Here is a 17,540-nt window from a genome sequence, read left to right on the forward strand (position 1 = left end):
TTTATGCTTTTGTTTTTTCTTCTAGGCCGGCGTCTGATGTGGGCAGCTATTCTCTACGGTCTGTCAGTCCATATGAAGATCTATCCCATTACATATGCTCTGCCTATTGCTCTGAGCCTGCGCACCCCAGGGAGTAGAGCAGACAAGAAGATGTGGAGGAGGGTCACTGGTTTTATTGGAAGCTTCCTCAATGCAGAGTTATTTCTCTTTGCGAGTGTGGCTGGAGGAGTTTTCTCTGTGCTTACAGCACTTTTCTATTACTTGTGAGTCAACATAGAAATGCCACGAACATACACAATAATGGACAGTAATTGCTAATAAATAGGTGACATAGATTTATTTTGTTCTCTGAACAAATGCACATTTCATCACTTTCATGTAAACGATCAACACACGTGACTCCCCTCCTGTCTTCCCAGGTATGGGTGGGAGTTCCTTTACGAGACCTACCTTTACCATCTGACAAGAAGGGACATCAGACACAACTTCTCCCCATACTTCTATATGCTCTACCTCACAGCAGGTATTTGTGTATCCACCCATGTTTATCTTCCTCATGTGATACCTTCCAACATAAGCCCAGCTGAGGTGCAGTGGTAAAGTGTTTATCAAATCATTTAGAAATATCTATATTACGTATTTTCCTTACTTGTCTGCTTTAATAGGGAGCGTAGACCTCTAGACTTCTCAGCCTTTAAAAGATTTTTGTCTTTTGTTGGAGCAGACAGCAGGTGGAGCCAGTGGCTTGGCCTGGCAGCGTTCCTCCCACAGCTCATCCTGTTATTGGGAGCATCATGGGCCTTTCACTCTGACCTGGCTTTTTGCTGTTTCCTACACACGGCCATCTTTGTCTCCTTCAACAAAGTCTGCACTTCGCAGGTACACAAACCACCATGAGTATATAAAAAAAAAAAGGAGATCCATAAAGGTCAGGCCCATTTTTCCACCTTCACTTTCCCCTGCCTTCCAAAATACTTTCTGCTTCAGACAAAACGATGCTTGTTTTGTCAACTAAACCACATAATACTAGAAAATACTGAGACCCCTTATGTTTTTCCACATTATCATCTTGGAGATTTAATTAAATTGAAATACAAATTTTCTTTATTCATCTAACAGCAGTAGTTACTAAAGACAAAGTGGACAAAGTCAAAAAGGGAAAACTTCCATAATTTACATGTATAACATTTATGCCACAAGCAAAATGACACATACACTCAAACCACACAACCTGAAACACCACACATTAATGTAGACTGGTTTTCTCATGTTAAGGGAATAAAAACATAAAATTATTGCTCCTGAACCAGTGAATTTACGTCATTGGTGTCGCAAAGCAACTTCTAGCTAAACCAGGACGTGTTCACAGTGATTGGCCAGAAAACTTCTCATCCTGACAGGAGAAAGTTGAATAATCGCTGTTGATGCCAACAACAGAAACACTCTGGTAACCAACAATATTTAGCTCACAGCTGCTGATCTGCACGTCCAGACTCACACAAATATGACGCACATTTAAATTCAAATTAAAATGCAGATATCAATTATTTTTGGAGCCGAGTATTTCAGCGATTACTCGAATAATCGGATGATACAGACTTTAGTGTTTTTAAACAGTAATACTATTGTGTTAGCTTGAAGTGACGTTAGCTTGAAGTGACGTTACCTTGTGTCCGCTCCGCTGGGTGAACCGGTCCGGTTCACAGCTGGATGATTTCTGTCCAGATGTTGAAGCTTTGTGTTGTAAATACTAAGTATATAAGTAAATATCAAAGTGGTGTTGCTTTTTTAAGTTTAAAATGATCCCAAACTTTGGATATTTTCTGCCTTTCACGGACGGTTTCTCTCTCTGCCATAACACCAACTTTGAAATGCGTTGTGCGACAGTGATTACGGTCCGTGTGGAACAATGATCCCCAGGCGGAGCAGGTCCGATAACGCAAGTGATAGTAATTAAACGAATCCCAGAGACAAAGAATTTGTTTCGAGGATTCGTTAAAATTTTTAAATTTTATTTTTTTTGTAATTGACGAATTGTTGCATCCCTAATTTAAATGACATTCATGTACTTCTAATTTTGCAGTACTTCCTGTGGTACCTGTGCTTACTTCCTCTGGTCATTCCTCACCTGAGTCTGTCACACAAACAGGGAGTGGGACTTCTGTTCCTCTGGTTTGCTGGACAGGTAATTCAGTTTTTTGTGTTAACTGTTACATATGAGTTTAGTGTGACTTTTATCATAATAAAATTCCCTGGCTGGAAGATAATGCATCATAAATGATAAATGCATTGATGCGTTTTAGTTATTAAGTATTATTGTGCCGTTTGTGTTCTCATATTGTGTGTAGGTTCACAACAAAATAAGGTTTTTGCTTGAAGAAAACTCAAATTGATGAAGCAGGTTATATTCTGTCTGTATCTCCAGGGCGTCTGGTTGGGTCCAGCCTACTTCTTGGAGTTTGAAGGCTACAACACATTCCTGCTGATCTGGCTTGCTGGATTGATCTTCCTGATCATCAATAGTTTCATCTTGATTCAGATCGTGGCCCATTACAGCCGTCACAAACTCCACAGAGACTGAAAGTTGAATGATGTCTCTCTTTGATTGCGGATTCTGTACGGAGACTCAGAGGATGCAATTACTTTCTCAGGTAACTTGTTTTCAGCACAGGCCAGTGCTGCGGTGCGGTTTTCTCAGAAACACAACGGTATTTTCAGTCATTCTGAGTTACACCCATCAATTACATGCTTCCCATTGCAGGTTTAAATCCTCAGTGACTCACATCTGACAGAAAACTTCATTTGCACTGTGTTTTTCTCAGTTGAAACTTTGAAGTTTGTTCCAATTGTGGCCGGACCACACGACACAGCAGATGTTTCTGATTTGCCGTCGGGGGTGGGGGGTGAAATACCTGCTGTGGAACAGAGCTCACACATGTCCCCAAGTTACTATAGGAAAAAAAATCTGGGCAATTAGGAGCAAGATTTTCACAACAGCCAGAGGTGATGTACAAAGTAGACGATTTCTGGTTTTATACTTTTGTTACTCATCACTCGGGTCCGATGAAATAAAAACATTCTTGAGGATGCAAACTGTGATTACTGCATATCATGTACAGAGGTCACGCAGTAATTAGGTTCTAGATTTTAGTGCAGCTGGTCACTATAACACGACAGCCTGTAGTGAGCTCTGCTAAAAAGACAAACAAACTCTGGCATCTAGAGAATGATGGATAACGTGCTATTGTTCAGCAGCTGGTTTCCATTTCTCTATGTAAATTTTAGCCATGGTTTCATTGTTTGTGCTCGGGACCCTCAGAAGGTGCAGTGTGCTTCTGTGGCCAGCAGATAGAAGCATTTGCCAGCAGGAGGGACAGCTTCAGCATCTGTCCTTACGTAACCTTCACTTTAATCTGCCAACTGGAGCATGAACACAACCCAAAACAAACAGTGCTGGCACTGGCTTCATAATCTCACTGTACTCACAGCCCTCCCCCCCTAATCTTACATGGAAATTATTAGAGCATTCACTTTAGTCCTGTAGGTTCAGAGCATGTGTACTGACCCTGCCCCATCAGATTGGTCATAATAATGATATATAGAGTATATGTGTGTGTGTCTGTGTACTTGTATTTCTACCTTTATTTGGACCATTTTGAGCATAATTGCATCCAAATGACTCCTGTTTGATTTGGTTTTAGGGTTGGAATTAGGTTTAAATTAGGGTTAGGGATTTAGTTGTGATGGTTAATGGTTGAGTGGCCTCACAAAGACAGACCTATTTCTTTAAAACACTTTGTGTATATATATATATATATATATATATATATATATGTGTGTGTGTGTGTGTGCGCGGGCCTTATATGTTGTGTATGTGCTTGCACGCCTGCATGACTCACCGTCAGCTGCAGCCTGCATATCTAGTATATGAATCACCAGGTTGCACTCCGTAACCTTTCATCTGGCCAGTTGCCCCTGGGCACGAAACCATTTTAATTTCACACAAAATACCTTCACATTTAGCAGATTATTTTTAAGTCCTAACAACTAAATCATAGCTACGGATGTTTATTCTTTTCCAGGAAACCCTCTTTCAATTTCAACATCTTATTTTTCGAGCATTAAATCCTAAACACACGTATCTGAAGTTGTGCTTCTGCAGTTCCCAGGAAATATATGAAAGCATTATAGTGAAACTGGAACTTTTTTGCCAGAATAAAATCCACAGTTTTATACGACATGACACACGATCACACATATTTTAGAGATAATGATAATAATCAGTATCCAGACATTATCAGGTGTAACACAGAACTATTAGTAGTGACCAAATAGTGAGCAGAAAACCAAAGAGTGGAGAATAAATCCTTACACAGCAGTCGTCTTACTGTGTACTGTCACTTTTTCATGTGCTTTGTTTTTCCTCTTTTCCCTTCCAGTATTTTCTAACTTCTCGTTTCATATTTTTTGCCTGTCTGTCTCTGTCATTGTGAGCCTACTGCAGTATAGAATGTAGTGATGTCTATATTTCAGTATCATTTTAAATATTGTGGCCATCTTTTGAATGCAGGTCCAGTTAGAGAAACAAAAAGTACTTCTAAGAGACACCACTGTACATTTGTGTTTTCTTGGCTACAGTCATTTTTCATGGACTGTTAAAGTAATAATCAAAAAAATAATAAGCTCTGAATATTATTTAGCTTTTTCTGTTCTTCCTGTACTAGATGCAACCAGCCTCGTGATACTGTTTACAACATCTGCTTACAAAGGGAAATCTTTAAAAGCTCCCTGCTAAGGTGAAAGACGTACAGTATGTGTTGCTATTCGGATAAAGGCCTCAAAAGTGAATGCAGTCTTTCTTCTTAGGATGTTAACTGGTGGACAAAGCTGTATTGTAATTTAATATGGGATTTTTAAGAGGAATAGAATGGTTACAGGTTGGTTTTAGTTTACAAAACATCAATGCTAACATGCAAATAGCAGCTTATATATAATACATACATTAGACCAGGATGGGCTGAAAGTGTGAACAGTGTTGTCTTCAACTTACTTTTGTACTGTGGTTTTTAATGCAGGCTAATGTGAAACTTCAGTTATTGTATTGAATCATTTGGTAACTTGTTGTAAAACAACTTGTAATTTACAAAGTAATTTTAATGTATTAGGAAAGTACTAAAAATACTCCCTGGTTCCTGGTAGAGGGGTTAGTTATATTTAGTTATTGTGGTTCAAACCAAGAGACTAGCAATTGTGCATTTTAGAGGAAATGAAAAATAAATTATACTTGGAGAACAGAAAGTATTATTTAAAATATTTAACAAATGCCATCAATGATGCAATTGACAAAGTTTCAGACATATTACATTTAGCCGAAATTGGTTTTTCATGTAACTTTTTGGTTTTGTTTCCTCTGTTACTTCTCTGTTAATTTATGGCTTACTGTAGCATAAGTCTGCTCTCTATATATGTCAGTGTTGGGTTTTCTATTTTTAACTGCTCTGGGAATTTTTAATATAATGTAATTAAGGCTGTGAGCTCTGTAAAATCATTTCCTTTAACTTCCTAATACGTTTAAGTTTCTGAATGTTGCAGTGAAAGATTGTTTAAGAGAGACTCTTCTTTCTGTCACAGTGCAGCTTTCAAAACTTTGAATAAGGTTCAGAAAAATGAGACTGTTGAAAACATGATATGAGTAGGAGCTGGAATCGATAAGAATTTAGCGATTCCAGCTCCTTATCGATTAGATTCACTATAAAAAGTGGAAAAAAAGTCATTTACCTTGTTGTTGTCCCAACAATGGCAAAAGGCAGGTGTCAAGTTTCCATATTGTGTGAAGGAGCTGTCATAGCAACTTTACGTCACATTAATCATACAGGCAATGTTGGTAGAGATACTCCTGTTTCCTGCTCTGCTGTGCATTTATTATTGATAGAGACCAAATCTGAAGAATGAGACCACGTTTGGTATATGTGAAAAATTCAAAAGATACTGAAGAGCTAAGGATCTGTTTTAATTATAGAAAGCAATTATCAGAGCAGAAAACCACATGTCGATATGTATTGGCTGTCACTGCTTATCTTGTTTTATATCCCTAATGGCAAAAGAAAACCACCTCACCCAGATTTTCCATATATAGAAAGGTCTTTTAATAGATAAGTCCCATTTGCAAAAATATGTATAAACACTGGAAGACACTGCAGAGACAGAACTGTGTTCGCTGTCTTTGCAGCTACCTGCGAACGATACAAGTCTTTTTTAACAATTTTCAAAAAGACAGCAACAAGAAAAATAAGAGATTTATGTACCTTAGTGGAACAGAAGAGCCTTCAAAACTGTAGTTCTCAAATTAGACAATTTTTCCCATTACAATAAATATGATTCATCAAACATATTATTGAACACACACAGAACATTTATTGAAATCAACACACGCAAAGACAGAAAGAAATTCAAATCAGTGACACCATGTACACGCTGTGCATATCAATTCAAAACACCTGTCTGGGTGGCCGGACTTCAACTGAACTACTCCCAGTAGTGCAATATAGAAACTACTATAGTAGCTTCACTTAATGAGACTGACGTTGAATCAGTTTGGTGCTTTTACTTGTGCAAAAAATACTGATCGTGGCGACAATGTCTGACGTTTTCTGACTGACAAACGTGTAAAGGAAATGTGTCGTATTTTCAGTGTGAGTTGAAATAATGATTTTTGCCAACACTAATTAAACCTGTACATGTATTTTACATAAATGGCATAAATGACTATGATTTGGATGTTCCAGAGTTTGAAAGTAAAGTATTGTGTGCATTCGGTGAATTCAAATCAAACCTTTTTAAAAAAACAGGCTTGTTTTCTTCAGTTCATACTAACACTTCAACCTTGACCAAGTAAACCTTCAAATGACGTTTAATATAGTAATTTAGATGGTGCAAGTCATGCTCTCTAAGTTCCTTTTAGGTCCTGCAGTCTAGCATGATTTGAATTGACTTGTTCTCACGTTAGTTGTTATACGTGTCTTACCTTTAAATCAGGTTGTCGAGCACCTTGAATTTCACTTTTTTGCGTTCTCCTTCCACGGGGAGGTCAGGGCCAAGGCAGAAGTACAGAACAACAACTGTGGGGCTTGACTGTTTAGTTTCTCGGTCAGGGACACATGTTTGAGCCATGGATTTCTGGTTGAGGGTTTGTTTCCCTTCTTACTCCCCCCCCCCAGCTGCCCTCACATGGCTGGTTCTAGTGAATATACTTAAAGCTTTGGTCATACCATTTAGCTTTACATGTCTTTAACTACAAGTTGCATACACTTTATATCATTGTCAAGTTTTTATCCTGCACAATCATGCAGCAAGCAAAAATAATTTAAAAATGCTGTTCTTAATGGTGTATTTAAATATACTCTGATAAATGTATTCTGTTATGTACTCTTGGAAAATCTAATTCAGACCACGAACGTAAAGAAAACATTGAAAAGGATAATGTGAGTTTGGTTGTTGTGTCTTCAGGGGACAGTAAATATCATACTCTATGTGTCAGGCTGTGCTTGGGAAGCAGCTCCAAGATGTAAACATATTATTTCCTAAGTTTGACCAAACCTTTTTTTTTTTCTGCAGTGGATTACAAGTAAGTTTCAAGTATTTCCAAGTTGATTTCATAACTGAATTTAGTAAATGCATAGAAACCATTCTCACGTAATTTGAGGCAGAAAAGACAAAGGTGATTTATAGTTAATGCACTAAAACATGGAAAATACCTGTAAGCTCTTTTAAATGATCAGGGCACAATATTCTTTAAGATGTTATCGCTGACTCCTAAGTGTGTTCCTATAATCAGCCATTTCCCTTGAACAAAACCACCACTAGGTGTTAACGTCTCCTCCTGTGTACAAAGTTTAAAAAAGTCTCTTTACAGCAAAATCTTTTTTTCCACCCACAACTTGGACATAACATGAACCTGTTTCTAGACACAGTTCGTCTCTTTGACAAAAGTGCTTCAATCCAACTACAAAATGTGTTCTTTAATAACAAAATCATCGATCCACAAATGGGACTGAAAGTATTATTTGTGATTGTCACACTGCTAAAACTAGAACCTGAGCCTCTTTTGACCTCTTCATTAAACCGAAGAAGTGCTTAACATCCTGGGAATCCTTGCAATCAAAGGTTGTCCTTCTGTAATGCTGGTGCATCTGTATGATATAATGATAATAATACCAAGGACTATAATGCACGTTGTGTGTGTGTGTGTGAGATGTGGGGCAGGTAATTATCTATAGGTGTGTTTTTGTGTGTGTAATGCACCAAAAACACTTACGGCATATAAATGTAAGAACCTGTGGATTTGTGGTGCCCCGTGCTCATGACACATGGCATAACGTTCCTCGGACCAACCGTCATGGGCTGGTTCATGTCGTGACCACTCTCAGACCATGGTGGGGAGTCCATGGGCTCCTGCTTGATTGAGTGGATCAAACCATGACCTTTGAATTCATAAGTTCCGTGTTTGTTGTAATCCGAGTGCATGTAGGCCTTGTGAGAGTCCTGCAGGTAGACGTGTGAGTCCATGAGGTTCACAGATTGATTGCTGCATAGAGAGTCTGAATGAGAGAGTCTCTGATGACCAAACTGGTTGTTGTCGTTGTTGTTTCCCAAGTCCTTGTCATACTTTAACAGACGGGGGGTGGCGTTGCTGCTGTTGTTGAGTGCATAGTTGTGGTAGTTCCCATTGTTGTAGAGTGGGCTGATGCCCGCTTTCCCTCGCTGACAGGGCGAGTACTGTGCATCATAATAATCTGCCTCTGATTTGAGTTGCAGGCTGGAGCTTTGGTCATATACCCCGTTAAAGCGACGGTCTATAGCCTCGGTGTCGCGGCAAGCCCAGGGCTGCCCATAGGCATCGCAGCCATTTTCAGAGTCTGAGTCGTGCTCTACCTTGATGGGCTGCATCTCAGGCATCAGGTGGCCATTGTAGCATTCTCCATAGCCATTCTCACTCTTCACCAGCTCTGTGCAATAGGCATCTGGGTCAGTGGGAATTTGGACATTCCCGTAGAGCTTAGAGACAAATGTCTCACCACCCCTGCCACTGTGGCAGCTCGGGGAAAGGCGGTACGGCTTCCCATATTGGCTGGTCTTGTTTAAGCGGTTAGAGGGAACGTAGCCGGTATTCTGTCCAGCTCTGAGGGGACCTGAGTTTGGCCGCAGAGGCCAGCTGGCACCGAGGCCTGGGCTGAGACCTTTATGTGGACCGATAGAAGACTTGCAGTAGTTGAGGGGCTCCTCCTGATTGTAGTAACCATCAGGGCAGTACTTGAGGTTGTCTTTGGAGAGTTGGGTCCAGGGACTGTGGTGACCCCGCTGGGTACCGCCAGGAGTAGGACATGAAAGAAGGAGAGGGTCTGCAATGTCCACCATTCCTCCACTGAAGGATTGCCGGCGAAGGTGTTCCCCTTGCTCACTGTGAAGTGGAGGGGTGGGGGAGAGAAAAAAGAGAGTGAGATCATTAGACACAGAACTAGAAGACAAATCAGTCGGTGGGTGTAAAGTTTCTCTGATCTGTGATGACATTCAACAAGAGGTTGTCTCAAAAAACATCATAGGTCCAACCAGATATCGTATGAGAATGTCCACAAACTCATTCATTTCTCCTGATTGATGAATGACTCAGAGCATCAATATCTGTGTTTGGCCCTCTTTAGTTAATGAGAGTCCAAAAGTGACTCATAGTTTCCAGGACCCATCTCTTTAGTAAACTGAAAACAGAATCCACATCCAGGACACAAAGATCAAAGATGACCAGCACTGCGATGTTCACAGGCATGTGATGGTTTCATCTTGTGAATGTGTAAAGACGTGTACGTTTGCTTAGGTACACAGGACGAGCAAGTCAGAACGGAAACCTTACAGTGATGACAAAGAATAACAGGAATCCCGGATGTCCATATCTCACCGAAAACAAAAGAAAAGAAGAAAAAGGAAACCATGCAGTGGACAAGTCAAGCTAAAGGAAGTTTGTTGTCAGTGCATGCGACATACAACAAGCAGGGGAAGAAACGCTTCCAACAAAGAAACTGGCCCAGGTTCTGTCAGACCGTGTTGTGGGTCCAAAGGTTTGAAAACTACATCCATCAGTGAGTATTACTGGAGACATTAGGCTGAAAGCATTAATGCTGCATTATGACACATCGGAAGCAAACGTGGACAACTATGCAGATACAGAGTGGAGGCTCTGGACAGCCATCCTGGCAGCTGTTGCACAGACTGTGGAAATAAACAGCCACATGACGCCAAAGGCCCAGACAAAAATATGCATTGAATAACCTGTGGCAAACTAAACCAATTTCCAAGACAGTGTTCCTCAAAATTTAAAGACAATAAAACCAATCGGCTACAAGTCAAAACTAAGCAACGCTCAAAAAGAGAGTCCATCACAGACAGCGAGTCCAAACTGCACTGTAGTGACCACAGCTCCTACAGCAGTGGAGATGCCCATGTGTTTGTGGGTGGTAAGATCTCAGAGCTGTCACAGACTTGCATCAAGCTGACTGGCAATGACATGGCGGCTTTGATTGCTTAGGGAGGCTAAGCACAAGAAAAGGTTTCACAGTCACAGGTTTCCCACTGTCTAAAAAGCCTGAACTCACAATCCAGTTGAAAATAACCAGTGGCTTTACAATAGGACATATATCCATCCTACCTCCAGCTGTAGTTAAAGTTGGAAGGATGTTGCTCGTCTGTGTGGCTTCATTACATCTTACCCATGCTCCAGTGCAGAGATGATCCCTCCTCCCTTGTTCTTTCCCCGCATTAACATGTTCTTCATCTTCATCTCAGTGATAGAGGGCAGTAGGAGCGGCACAGCGACGCAGAACAGAGCCAGCTGGGGAGGCATCAGAGCCCCAGAAGCTGATTTCTTTTTCTGTCCATGGAGGAACTTCAGCCGACCCTGGAACTGCATAGTCTGCGATGGAAGGGAAGATAAAATTACTGGTTTGAATATGTTCAGTGGTTTACAAATTCAAATTAGCTGATCGGTTATTTTCTGCAATGTTTTCATATTTCCTTTTCCTTGAAAATGAATGTCTACTGGCCTTGCAGTGATCCCTTTCAAACTGGTCTTTAAGTGGACTCAAAGTGACCTACTGTAGATGCCTGTGTCTTTATGTAAGATTTAAAACATACGTGGGTACTGAGTATTTAGATCTTTATCAGGTGACGTACCTGTTTAGCAGGTAACAGAGGGTAGTTTACATTTCACATCTTAGTTTGGCCTGTTAGCTTCCTAATATTTACTAATTACTACAAAACATATGATGAGATTATAGTTTACTGGTCAGGGAACCACCAGTTACTTGGATTCATACTCTGGGTACAATAAATACCCGTTTACCAAATGTCATACCTATTATTTTCTGTAATTACTGAGATATGTCAGTCAGGACCAACCAGTCTGACATTATCATCCATGAAGCTGAGAAAGAAATTTGACCCATGTCATTTCGCCCGTTTGCCATAAAGAAGGATGAACTAGACCCAATGACCTTTAATTGCAATACAACCTATAAATAACTAATAAAGCTGTTGTACCACAGGAGTCGTAATAAGTTTTTCTTTCCCCAGAAAATGGTCAATATTTCTTTCTTGATCAGATTTTATGTTTTGCACCAACTGAAGCGATTGTCCAGTTTAACTAGCGATTTCAAACCACTCACCAAGAATCCAGATGTGCTGTCCAAGAGGCATCGGACTCTGGCTATAAAGCATCTGCTCAGAAAGCACGAGAGATCAGGAGAAATTCCTCCTGCCTCTGGAGAATGAAACATGCTGCTGACCACAAAATCCTCACCTGTACAGTAAAAGGGAGAGACGGAAGAGGAGAAGTATAATTTAATTTGTGTGACAACAAAATGACTTTGGAATATAATCTAAATAAATTAGCAAATGATATTGACATTTTTAACCTTTGTTTCTAAAAATGGAAACATTTGCAATTTGCTCGAGGGATTTGGTTCCTCCATTTACAGTGAGCTACTCACCAGTCCCTGCAGCTATGTGGTTATCCTGGTTTGCCGATGCCCCCTGCTGCTGTGGAGGACACATGGCCCAGTGGAGCTGGTGTTTGAACTCCTGGCGGTCATCTATGTGGATGTAGTCAAAGATATTCTGGTGCATCACATCAGTCTGTGGGGGAAAGCTTCTGGTTAGCTTGTGCAAATTTGAGCTGTCATATCATCTGAAAGTATTAATACACATGTGATTGTGCCACTCATCGGCAGCATGAAGGAAGGATTCCTGCCATTACTACTCAGTCCACCTCATGATTCCTCATGGTGTGTGCTAACTTCCTTTATCACACATACAGTACAAGGACCATACTATACAGACACAGTCACTGGACGTCACAGAAACATACGTGCACATTCATATACAGTACGTATTTATACACACACCGGCAGGATCATTTATCCAGTACAGTAAGAGTCTAAAGGCAGCTGCAGGGCTAGAGAGGGCAGCTGTGTTTGTCAAACATCGCGTGACACCAGCCCCTGAGCAGCAGCAGCAGCAGCAGTCCAGCCCAGCTTACCCTCCCCATTCACACACACACACACACACACACACACACACACACACACACACACACACACACACACACACACACACACACACACACACACACACACACACACAGAGTCAGGTTCCAGCTCACTCTCGTCATGCCTCCCTCTCTTTTCCAGCTTTGCTTTCTGTCATTCCATGACAGATTCCTTACTAAAATGTTCAACCTTCTCCTCTTCCCTCTCCTCCCTCCTCTCTGCACTGCACTCTTTTCAGAATTTCCACACTGGTGGCACGCGAGGGTTTTTGATCGCCTGCCCCCGAAAACACAATCTGTTCCCACTGTCTTCGGCGAGTGCTTCGTCATGTGGTTTGCTTCCCTACCGGCAGTCAGGCAGACAGACGGACCGAGTGACTATTGTTTATGCATCTCATAAAAAGCACAGAGAGGAAAAGAAGAGGAAAGAAATGAAGAATAAGTGATATTTTGCTGACCTTCAAAGGCTAACTGTCCCAGTAACAAATGGGATCAAGGGCCAGTGGAGGTTTTCTGATCCTCTCCAGGGCTTTCTTGTGGTGCTACTTAGTGAAGCGTTCTCTTTTCTTAGTTTTTTCCTGTGGTATATTAGGAATAAGTGTCCTTCTGACTACAGTTGTGGGCTCAAAATTATGTGACATGTTGTCAAGGCTGCTGAGGCAAACTGTGTGACTTGAAAAGAGAATAGTCCCTTTGCAAGAATGAAACATGAGGGAAAGGCAAAGACAGTGTTTGTCTCCGAAATACAATGTGACAAACAAACAGATTTAACTTGTACTTTTTATCAAGTACAAGAAAAGTCCTCACTGCCAACTACACATTCATTATTGGGTTTCTCATAATGAACTGTGTGCAGTGACGGGTCTTCATTCTCAGTAGAACCAGCTTTGGCTTGTACACAGAAAACTAACTGATTTGAATTATGTTTTTATTATTAGGATCTTATGTGTTGAATTATTTAAGTCCAAATAGCCAGGAAGTGCCTATTCCCTAATTATGGTTATTGTTTATAAGAGTTCCCAAATGGATTGCCCCAATGTTCATATCATGGAGCTATTTATTTATTTAAATGAGGCTGAAATGTCTCGACAAATATTTGATATGATCTCAAATCTGGCACACACGCTGATCAGCCCTAAATTATAAATGTCTGGCAGTGAATAACACTGACTCTAATTTACTGGCTAATTGTGCATATGGTAAAATTGTGCACCACTTAGTACTCATTTAAATAGAATACTGAAAATATGAGACCTCCTGAAGTAAAAGCTATTAATTCAGCCACAACCCCACACATGCATACGCCTACCTTACTATATGCACCTCACACGTTTAACTTCCTTTATGCATACACACACACACACGCACACACACACACACACACATAGATACATAATCAGGGAGAATGTGACATCTCTTGGTTTTTAAGCCAGTTTCATGGAGTTAGGCTGCCGCCCCTGTCTGAGTGGAAGCCAGTTGAGGGCACAGTACCAGTACCCCAACAGGTTGGTCCACTTGGTCCAGGTTGGGTATATGTGTGAGCAGACAGTGAAAAGCACTTTACTCATGGTTTGAGGGAGAAGCATGATTTCAGCATCACAGGACTGTGTTGACATCAGCTATAATTAATGACTGGCTGGGTTAAGCTGCCAGAGAGGAAGGAAGGAAGCTAAACCATTGATGCCCACACATGAAGAGGCATATACACATCAATGTGTCATAAGGAGGATAAGACACAGGCTTTTTTAGCCACAGGAGAAAAGGGAAAGTTTAAGTATTTTAGGTATCATCTGATATTTTTGGGAGATAAGATAAACTTTATTAATCCCTAAAGGGAAATTCAGGATTTATTTACTATATTACTGATAATTACTGAGCTTTAGTTGGTGAACTGATTTTCTTACTTGTCTCTAATTGTATAGCGACAGAACAGAAAAGGACTCTGGTTCAAATCCAGATCAAAATACATTTTAATCCAGACACTTAAAAATGTTTCAGTGCAACTGAACCTGGACTGCTTTTGTCCCTGTTGTCTTAACTGTTAATAAAGTTATTATATCCTATGTTATCTTATCTTACCTATGAGGGTAAAACCAATAGGACCCTGAAACAATGGGCAAGCAAATCACAACAGTACAATTCAAACAAAATGTTTTCATTTCAAGGAAAAGCACCAAGATATTGCTTCACTTTATTTTTCTAGTGTGGTGACAGCTGAGGCTAGATTCAGACAGATGTTTGCCCGACATTAAAACAACACAACTGGCCGAATTAGTGGAAACGTCTTCTTTTATTTGAGACAATTAATCTGGAGGGAACTGGACCTGGGAAACCCATTTGGGAAATGTAGTCATGGGTTTAAAGCCTATTAAAGGCAGGACAGACGTGAGTCATTGCAGATGCAGGTGTGCAGCCACAGTGATAAGAGGACTAACAGTTTCAAAAGCACATGGTGACAGTGCTGTGAAAATGCAATCCACTGGGGTCGAAAGGTGAATAAAGATAATTCAAACACTGCCACTTTGCACATTCAACTGCCAATTGCAAAATGACTTGCTTCAATTATACCAATTTATTGATTATTGCAAATCTACAGCACAATATTAATTAGCTCCTCTCACCTGATGAAATCCCAGGTAGTCGACGATGGTTGAGGAAGCGTAAAAGACCATCCCATCACTGCTCACCACCAAGGCAAAGCCTGTTAGAGACTATATACACACACACACACACACACACACACACAGTGGCAGAAATAAGCAGTGAATCAGAGCAGCTCATACATCAAAAACTCAAGTGAAACAAATACATAATTGACAAACACAATTCATTTGATCCATGTTTGCACTTGAACTAAATTTGAGGGCATGAATCACATGGACATGCCTCCAGCAATAACACAGTGTAACGAGGAAACTGTTTTTTTTTCTAAACCAAAGACAAAATGCAGCCAGACTTTGACACGACAGACTTTTTTTTATTGCACAGTGTTTAATTTATTTGTTTCACTCTTACTATTACTCTTAGAAATATCAGAAGATATAGAATAATGCAACAATGGAAGAGGAATGAAAGACAGATTGTGTTGATTTGCAATGGAAAACACTGCCTGTGTGTGTGTGTGTGTGTGTTTTAAAGCATTTAAAATGAATCTGATCTCTGCACCCAATTGCTCCTCTTTAAAGTTATGTATTTCACAAGTTAGAAACCGTGATAGTTCAGTCTGTTTGAATGGCAGCACGCTTTGATTTGTGATCCCTGAGACTTTGATTAAAAGCAGAGTAACTTCACACAAACAGCCTCGTTCTCACTTTCTGCCTTTACACACACGCGCTCATGCGCACGAGGGGGAATAGACGAGCATTGATTAAAAAGAACATTTCAAATAAATAAAGTCAGTCAGATGAGGATGGATGGACAGATGGAGCGGGAATGTGAGAGAAAAAGAAAGCACAGGAAGGAGACGGAGGGGGGAGACAGCTGTGATAGCGTGACAACTGCAAAGCTACTTGAGCTGCGTGACTCCTGCTGCCCGACTCTGTCACCTCTGTTTTACTGCAAGACTATGCAAGGCTCTCCTGGTGTGTGTGTGTGTGTGTTGTACAGTATGTAGTTATACCCATGTGGCATCTACATTCACACTCATACTCCCTTTTCTTTCATGTCTTCCTCTATCCCTCTTTCGCTTTCTCCTAGCAGTGATCTGATTGCTCTAGCCAAGTAGAGTAATGCTCTGCACACTGCACATCCTCCTTCCTCACCACATAACGTACTCTGATATCTGTGAACAGAGCAATTTGAGTCCTGCTGTGACCGAGCAACGCTAAGACAGAAAAATAAATCACTATGACTAGGAGAATATGAAAAACACATCCGACAGTGGGAATGGGAGGGTGGCAAAGATGGAAGCTGACTCAGGTTCTCGGTTGTGGGGAAGCAGATGTTGTTTGACAGCTCGAACATGTTCATGGCTTCCATGGGGAGGGTGATTTCCACTATGTGGACTTCTTTTTCTTTTGGGATGGATAAAATGTTTAGACGGTGCAGGTTTTTGATGTGTGATGCAGTCCAAAGCTGTGATATGGGTTATCTCATTTTAAATCAGTCTCATCCTTTACTGTGCAGCTATAGACACTGTGAAATCTAAAGCTTATATGACTCAGTCGTCTGGCATTTGGGCTTTAAAATGTCCTGAATATACTGAATTGCAATGTTACTTTTATGAGGTCCTGCAGTTTACACACTGGACTTGTTTAGGTTTATTTAGCCAGTTCAGCTTTCTCCGTTCCTCGTCTTAGTGATGGAAATGTCACAGTAAATTTCTATAGCACATTTTTCTTTTCAAAGGCTTTTAACATTTGCATTCTCCTGACTGAAAGAATATGTGCAGGCAAAACAATGTATGTTGTAATTAAATGGCGGATAATTTACAGATGGATACATTGCATTTATTTATAAGTCCAGAAACAACATGGGAACACCCAACAATCGTGTTGGACAGTTCACAGACACAAGAACAACTGAAAAAATAACTGGATATTCAATTATAATAAATATTATAATATTTTCATCATGAAAACAACTGAGCACATCAGAAAAGACTAAGGACTAAGTAGAGAGCTGTTAGCTGCTGCACTTTGCTGCCTGCTGTTTTTCTATGTTTTCTCCATACAGGTCCTCACATACTAACACCCTTAGGTAATGGAAACAGGCACCTGCTGCCGGCCCACTCCATCACATATCTACAACTACGACCCCCCTTCCTCCTCCAGGCTCCCATAAATGCCTCTGGGAAATTAGACATTTCAGTTTAGGAAACCTAAAAAGCTCCTTGCACGCAGAGCCCAAAAATAAATATATATTCACTGACTGGATTTGGAAGCAGAAGGAGGGAGGGCTAAAGGAGGTGGTGGCCTGGTCTCATTGTGTTGACATAGCTTTTTTTTTT

The 17,540-nt window shown here is 40.6% G+C and overlaps 3 protein-coding genes across 5 annotated transcripts in view; 2 read left to right on the plus strand and 1 right to left on the minus strand.

The window, feature by feature from the left end:
* LOC113121898 (leukocyte elastase inhibitor-like) overlaps positions 1-3,824 on the plus strand; it is a 15,642-nt gene extending 11,818 nt beyond the window's left edge. The window contains exon 10 of the mRNA XM_026292775.1: positions 3,807-3,824. The gene's annotated coding sequence lies outside the window, so the exon portion shown is untranslated. The remainder of the gene's footprint in view (positions 1-3,806) is intronic.
* The window catches only part of pigm (phosphatidylinositol glycan anchor biosynthesis, class M), a 13,220-nt gene extending 2,291 nt beyond the window's left edge, over positions 1-10,929 (plus strand). Inside the window, exons 4-9 of one of the 2 annotated variants that reach the window (XR_003294793.1) lie at positions 26-263; positions 420-523; positions 725-879; positions 2,084-2,185; positions 2,426-2,651; positions 10,834-10,929. Coding sequence is in view for 1 of the 2 variants with exons in the window: in XM_026292778.1 (XP_026148563.1) it covers positions 26-263; positions 420-523; positions 725-879; positions 2,084-2,185; positions 2,426-2,581 (755 nt within the window). In the remaining variant the exon portion in view is untranslated. Of the gene's footprint in view, positions 1-25; positions 264-419; positions 524-724; positions 880-2,083; positions 2,186-2,425; positions 3,788-10,833 lie in introns of those variants that run through there. The other variant, XM_026292778.1, reaches the window with a different exon arrangement.
* Positions 6,164-17,540, minus strand: part of ahrra (aryl-hydrocarbon receptor repressor a) — a 56,171-nt gene continuing 44,794 nt past the window's right edge. For both annotated transcript variants that reach the window (XM_026292731.2, XM_026292732.2), the window contains exons 5-9: positions 15,214-15,303; positions 12,036-12,180; positions 11,712-11,845; positions 10,758-10,960; positions 6,164-9,457 (exon numbers count right to left, since the gene is read on the minus strand). In XM_026292731.2, coding sequence (XP_026148516.1) covers positions 8,311-9,457; positions 10,758-10,960; positions 11,712-11,845; positions 12,036-12,180; positions 15,214-15,303 — 1,719 coding nt within the window. In that variant the 3' untranslated portion in view covers positions 6,164-8,310. The remainder of the gene's footprint in view (positions 9,458-10,757; positions 10,961-11,711; positions 11,846-12,035; positions 12,181-15,213; positions 15,304-17,540) is intronic.

This window comes from Mastacembelus armatus, chromosome 20 (assembly GCF_900324485.2).
Source record: "Mastacembelus armatus chromosome 20, fMasArm1.2, whole genome shotgun sequence".
In the NCBI taxonomy this organism is placed as follows: Eukaryota; Metazoa; Chordata; class Actinopteri; order Synbranchiformes; family Mastacembelidae; genus Mastacembelus; species Mastacembelus armatus.